Source organism: Megalobrama amblycephala, linkage group LG9 (genome assembly GCF_018812025.1).
Source record: "Megalobrama amblycephala isolate DHTTF-2021 linkage group LG9, ASM1881202v1, whole genome shotgun sequence".
NCBI classification, from domain to species: domain Eukaryota; kingdom Metazoa; phylum Chordata; class Actinopteri; order Cypriniformes; family Xenocyprididae; genus Megalobrama; species Megalobrama amblycephala.
Window position 1 is genome coordinate 19,286,838 of NC_063052.1, and position 7,076 is coordinate 19,293,913.

General features: G+C 40.1%; 1 protein-coding gene across 4 annotated transcripts in view; it reads right to left on the bottom strand.

Annotated features, from left to right (window-relative positions):
• phactr4a (phosphatase and actin regulator 4a) overlaps positions 1-7,076 on the bottom strand; it is a 68,224-nt gene that overhangs the window by 15,028 nt on the left and 46,120 nt on the right. For 3 of the 4 annotated variants that reach the window (XM_048202004.1, XM_048202003.1, XM_048202005.1), the window contains 2 exons: positions 7,054-7,076; positions 4,008-4,529 (listed from right to left, as the gene is read on the bottom strand). The exon at positions 7,054-7,076 is cut by the window's right edge and continues 895 nt beyond it. In XM_048202004.1, the coding sequence (XP_048057961.1) occupies positions 4,008-4,529; positions 7,054-7,076 (545 nt within the window). The remainder of the gene's footprint in view (positions 1-4,007; positions 4,530-7,053) is intronic. The other variant, XM_048202006.1, reaches the window with a different exon arrangement.

Genomic DNA, 7,076 nt, shown 5'->3' on the forward strand with positions numbered 1-7,076 from the left:
TGATTCAATCAAATATCTAAATACAATTTAAAGGCAGTTATTTTCATCCATGAATTGGTACAACTCTTTACTGACAGATTTTCTGAAATGTCTATGGAAAAAAAAAAAATAATGAGAAAAATACATCTGGAATCCAGGTGAACAAAAAACAAAAAAAACAAAAAAAAAACCTGGGCAATCACTGCTCTATTGTACTGATGATAAAGTCGGAGGACAAAAGAACAGGGAGTTCTCATGTCTGTGAGAGCAAACAGAGCATCAGCTGCTATGGAGAACAAACAGAGACACTTGAGTCATATAGGAACATTACACACACACATGGTTTTATACTGTACAAACTGTATATTCTATCCCCCTACACTAACCCTATCCCTAAACCTACCCATCACAGAAAACTTTCTGCATTTTTGGAGTTTCAAAATAAAATAAAAAAATCCATTTCCACATTATTTCCATCCGTTGCCCAAGTGCAATTACTTGTGTCATTTTTGTATGATTTGGTGTGAAACACCATGTTTAAAACCTGTCTTAGTTACAACACTGTCTCAGTGTAGCTGAGAATTTTTCCTCAGAAATTTCCTCAGAACTGTGGGCTGAAGCCAGGGCTGCTGCAGCACTCAGGAGACAGGTGTATTGTGGGATATGAAGCTGTGAACAGCACAGCAGCACAAACAGCACAGAGACATGTCTAAGCCTGCCCATCTCGCTGGAACTCATCTCTCTGCTTCAGAGGGAGGGAGCAGCAGACACTAACACACCTGACTTACTCAACACATAGGCCATCATCTATAATTAACTAACAATTCTGGTGGGGAAAAAAATAAATAAATAAATAAAGTTCTTGTAACATTTAGAGCTGCTATGCCCCTATAGAAAAAAAGCATCCCCCCCCCCCCCTTTCCCCCTCTACTTTCCTGTTTCTCTTCACTGTGCTATACATTACAAACATACAAAGCCCATAAATAACATTTGACACCTGTCAGTTCAGATTCTTTGTCAAATGCCAGAGAAAATTCTACAATTAGTATGCATGTGTGAAAAATTGAATGATAAAACTTCATTCCTTTTAGCATTGCTATGACAAATACCACCAAGCTAAGCTACTACTACTGACAGCGGATTGTAAAAAAATAACCTACAGTATAGAACAGTAGTATGTATGGAGTTTTCTTGATGAACTTTTAATTTCTAGAGCTACAAAACCTCCAAAATGCATAAATGCTGAATTATAAAATGACTTACAGAAGTCATCTCCAACAACTGAATATTCTCAGATTAAATATCTGTACAAACCTGTTCTGAAAGTTGTTAACTCTGAACCAGAATTACATAATAATGGAAATCATGCAGGTCTCTGTCATGAGAATGAGTAAACTGGTGAGTACTGGTGAATGAAGTCTCACCAATAAAATTAAGCTCTTTTGATAAATATGAATTAAACATGAATCTGTACTGAGTCAAATCATGACAGGAAACAATATAGCTGATTATGTAAACTCTAAAAGGACAGGATGGAAAACTATCTACAGAATGACAATCCATAAGGAAGCCACTGTATAACAGTCAAGGCCATGTACATTATATATGGTGATAGTCCAGACCTAGCTGCTTACAGCTTGTGCAGGTCAGGGTTCCTAAGAATATTTTGTATTCCCAAAAACATTGTTTTTTTTTTTTTTTTAAACACTTAAAGGGTTTACCCAAAAATGAAAATAATGTCATGTATTACTCACCCCCTTGTCGTTCTACACCCGTAAGGCCTTCATTCATCTTCGGAACACAAATTAAGATATTTCAAAACACTGCTTCAGAGCTTTACAAATCGAATCAGTGGATAGGAGCACCAAAGTCACGTGATTTCAGCAGTTTAGCTGTTTGATAGGAGATCCGAATCACTAATTCGAAACAAAAGATTCATAAAGCTCAGAAGCTTCATGAAGCACTGTTTTGAAATCAGCCATCAGTAGATATTGTTGAAAAGTTGATATTTTGGTTTTTTGCCACACAAAATGTATTCTTGTCGCTTTATAATATTAAGATAGAACCACTGAACTCACATAAACTGTTTCAAATATGTTTTTAGTACCTTTATGGATCTTGAAAGTTTCAATGCATTTGCTCTCAATAGAGGCCTCACTGAGCCATCGGATTTCATCAACAATACCTTAATTTGTGTTCTGAAGATGAATGAAGAACGACATGAGGGTGGAGTAATAAATGACATTATTTTCATTTTTGGGTGAACTAAACCTTTTTAAGACTGTTCAAGACACAAAAACATAAGAATTTTAATTTCTGAAAAGAATGTTTTTAAAAAATTGTAAATAACCTCCAACATGCTACAATAATGAAACATCATGTAAACATTGATTGTCCGTGAGTAAACGTGAGGTGACTTTTTGCTGAATTTCAAATACAGCAACAACTCTACAGAAATGTCTCAAATAGGGACCTTGTTTTAAATTTTATATTTAATGCAATACATGGCATGTTCACTCTGGTAGCATTCACACACTCACACACACAAATACAGGACACATTCACTCTAGAAAGTGCGAGGAAGAGAGATGGCAAATGAATGCAAAAGGCCGCTACATCCTGAGACAGGCTCTGTAAAATAACTATAAAATGCAAGGCGAACTAAAAACTATCGAAGCTCGTTTCCGCCACAGAATAAAAGAAATGAAAAAGGTAACTGCGACTTATAATTCTTTGTTTTTTGTTCCTCGCATATCTTTCTCAGAATTACGAGTTATAAAATCAGAATTAGGGCTGGGCGATATATCGCATGCGATTGTCACGCACATTTCGTCAGTAAAGCCGGTTCCCTGATTACCGCTAAATCGCCATCACCTGCTTTCAAATGGAGCGGCATTTAATAGACAGAGCCGTAGTTCACTGACAAGCTATGCAATAACGCGTTAATCAGGGAACCGGCTTTACTGACGAAATGCGCGTGACAATCGCATGCGATATATCGCCCAGCCCTAATCAGAATTGCATGATATAAACTCGCAATTGCATGTAATAAAGTCAGAATTGTGAAATATAAACTTACAATTGCAATGTTAGACAAGAACAAACTTTTACATTTTCCCTCAGAATTGGACTTGGTAACTCACAATTACAACTTTATATCTCAATTCTGAGAAAAGTCAGAATTGTGGGATATAAACTCGCAATTGTGAGAAAAAAAAAGTCAGAATTGCGAGTTTATACATCACAATAATGAGTTTCTTTCTAATAATGAGTTTCTTAACGCAATTCTAAGAAAATAAGTCAGAATTGTGAAATGTAAACTCGCTATTGTGAGAAAAAAAGTTAGCTTCACAATTAACTTTTTAATTTTTTTTATTCTGTGGTGGAAACAAGTACTTATGTAATCTGCAGGCAGCACAAAAAGACGGCCTTTGAGGAGTTTTTCATTAAGTTGATCAGCGAGCCTATGGCAAGAACCGCCATACCAGCAGATAACAACAAAGCCTGTCGTTTTCTTCTCAAGACAAAAAAAAAAAAAAAAAAATTCTTAAAGGCTTATATTTGCACTTAGGAACATTCTTTCAAACTTCTTGGAATTTATCTAAAGAAACTTATTTCTTTTTTAATGAATTTTCATGCATCCAGTCCCCGACACGGTTCTCACAACTTTGGAACAATAATTTTCCATTACTTTTTCATGGTTTTCCTAGTCATTCATAACTACAGAATAAAGATTTAAAAAAAAAAAGATATAAAAAAGATATTTATAATATATATTTTTTTTAATTCACAAAAACATTTACTCGCAGGATGAACATTTTACAAAAATTTAGATTGACTATAGAAGTTCTAGCTGATCATGACTATTGTATAAGGATTTTTAGACGTAGTAAAAGGGCCGTAATTCCATCCCTCACAGTCGCATCTACTCTGGCTAAGGTCTTTGAAGACAGCAGCATGAAGCCACATATAATTTACAGTTGAAGCTTTGGAGCAGAAGCCAAAAAACAGGACAAATATTGACTCACCTTGCAGTGCAGTGTTGCTGTTATGATGGGCAGGTTTGGGAGGGGGCACTGGCGGCTGTTTAGGGGCAGTAGGGGCTGGAGGGGTGGAGTGGGCAGGAATGGCGGGCTGGGTGGAGTGGGCAGGAATGGCGGGTTGGGTGGAGTGGGCAGGAATGCTGGGCGGGGTGGAGTGGGCAGGAATGGTGGGTGGGGTGGAGTGGGTGGGAACAGTGGGCGGGACTTCACGGTCTCCTGCTGTTACAGGGGGAATGGGATTAGTGCGGGAGGAGTCGTCTACATTTAAAGATACAGTCCGAGGAGGAGGCTTAGCAATGGGTGGAGCAGAGGATGAGGATGATGTTGAAGATGACGATGATGACGAAGAGGAGGGGGATGAGGATGGGACTGGAGGAAGCTCTGTGGAGGAGGAAGAAGCCATCAGCCATTTGGGAGGGAGAATGGCCTGTTTTGGGGGTGGCTGTGACTCTTTAGTGGAGGTACACACAGGTTTGGGCTCAGGAACAAACCGCACACCCAGTGATCCTAATGGTGAGCACAAGACACATGCACAAACATACATAAACACAGCTAAAAAAATACACACAAGTGCACAGAACATTCACAATGGCAGGCACAAGTACATCAGGCATAGCAATGGCAGTGAGGTGCAGGAGTGCTTTAAAGACCCCATGAAGGAGTTTTTTTGGCTTTTATTCAAACTTTTAAAAGATTTACATGGGACTGCACAATTATGATGAACCCATCAATATGTCCCACCTAAACTTCCGGATTCAATTTGTAAAATCCCAACCCAGGAATCTAGCTGTTTCATGGGGTCTTTAACACCATCGTGCTGTGAGCAACTGCAGATCTATTGTCCCCCCAACATAGAATTGCATGAATTGTGTGATCAAACTCTTGAAACTCTTTGTGTACAGCTAAGCTGTTTCTCAAGAACCTAATAATAAGCTGCTTTAAATGTTTTTGTGGCACAGACACACTACTGTAATTTTATCCCGACAGCAAAAACAAGACACCACACTGACACCCATAACAATCACATTCATTTGAAAGACGAGCTGAAGAGCTAATGAATAATCACAGGTGACAAAAAATATGATGCCAATAAGTTGAATAAGTTTGCTTGGATATATTGAATTATTTAATTAAAATGATCAGTTCTGATCTTATATGGTGTTTACACTGTTATGAAAAAAATTAAAAAAAAATCAAATCTGAATCAGTCTTGGATTACTTTCGCCAATTGTCCGAACGTGGCATGCAACAGATTGAGTCTGTCTACACCAGGAGTGTCCAATCCTGCTCCTGGAGGGCCGCTTTCTTGCAGAGTTTAGCTCCAACACACCTGCCTGGATGTTTCTAGTGATCTGGAAGACCTCGATTAGCTGGTTCAGGTGTGTATAATCAGCTCCCTAGCTTCCTAGGTCGTGAATCAGTATATCGTGTCCATGAATTTGGGCACTGGTAAGGACAGTAAGGACCCTAGCTCACTACACATTAGGACACTGATGACTTCCACTATTCCACCACTATTACCCCCTTTCCACCAGCACGAACTGGGTGCTAGTTCAGAGCTAGTGCTAGTGCCAGTTCGGAGTTGGTTCAACTGACGAGCCTTCTAAGAACCAGTTTGCCTTTCCATGGGCTAGAGAGCCAGCACAGATCCAGGACTTATGTCACTGCATATATCTCATATTTCACAGCAAAGCTAGCGCTGCAGCGCCAAACACAAACACACTAGGCTTGTTTGAGATGCATCGGCTTCTCGCATAGAGATTGGCGCGTGACATAAAAGCTCTGCGAGAACGATAAAAGTACAAGGAGTCGTATGCTCTAGAAACACTCCCGTGGATCCGCGGCACCCGCCGAATCGGTCCGCGCTGCTCCGGTGCATGTCGAACAAGCCTTCTATCAACAACCGTGGACGTTTCACTACTGTTGATGATCATGGATTTACGAACCTACATCGGCATCCAAACACGGCTCGCCGTAATTTGTATATATACTGAGATTACAATCGAGCTGCTATTAGCTCGATTAGCTGCTATTTCAAAAATGACGGTCTCAAGTTTCTTTTTGGTCACGGTAACCCCCGCCCCCAGCACCTGACGCAAGCGATTCTCACTTCTAGCCCAGCAATGTTTTGGTGCTACTTACGAACCACTTTTCCTGGTTCGGAGCTGGTGCTTTGTGTGTCGAAAGACAAAGAACTGATTTGAAACTAGGCTCTGGCTCCGAACCAGCACTCAAACTGCCTTGGTGGAAAAGGGGTATATGTCCAACTGCCTTGAGCATCCGGTGCGTGAGGTCTGAAAACGCGCTCTGATGCCGGAAGTGATCTCTTGCACGTAAGATTGCAGTCAATAAGTGCGAGAGATCACTTCCGGCATCAGAGCGCGTTCAGACCTCACACACTGGATGCTCAAGGCAGCTGGACATAGTGGTGTATAAGAGGTAAAAAAGTATATAAATACTGTGTGGTTTCTCGCACAAACCGATCGCTTTGTGTCTTAGGACATCAATGTGTCGTCACGAGCCGCAGGGTTTAATTTGGATTTGTCTGTGTATGTTTTTTTTTTACTCTTATAGATGGAGATCCCATTGCCATGCATTACATGACTGACAGACCGCAATGGTTGGAGATAAAAATCATAATTTGTGTTCTACTGAAGAAACAAAGTCACCTACATCTTGGATGCCCTGGGGGTTAGCAGATAAACATCAAATTTTCATTTTTGGGTGAACGATCCCTTTAAGTCTAGCTAGATAGTGGCCATCCAGGTGGAGAATTAGACAACCTAGGTCTACACTGAATACTTCAAAGCGAAAGTTCCAAATTCATTTGTCCTGTTGTCAGAAGTAGAGTAAGTGCATAGAGTACCGGGTGTCTCGTCACCTCACACCACATCCAGTGCAGACAGTATTATGTTAGCCCTAGATGATCGTGAATATTAAAATGAGTCCTCACAGTTTTGGGTGATGCCTTCAATTTTATGAGCCCACAAATCTACAGCCATGAATGAAGTAAGCTGGGTGCGAGTTTTACCTGTTCGTGCCCTTGATTCTTCC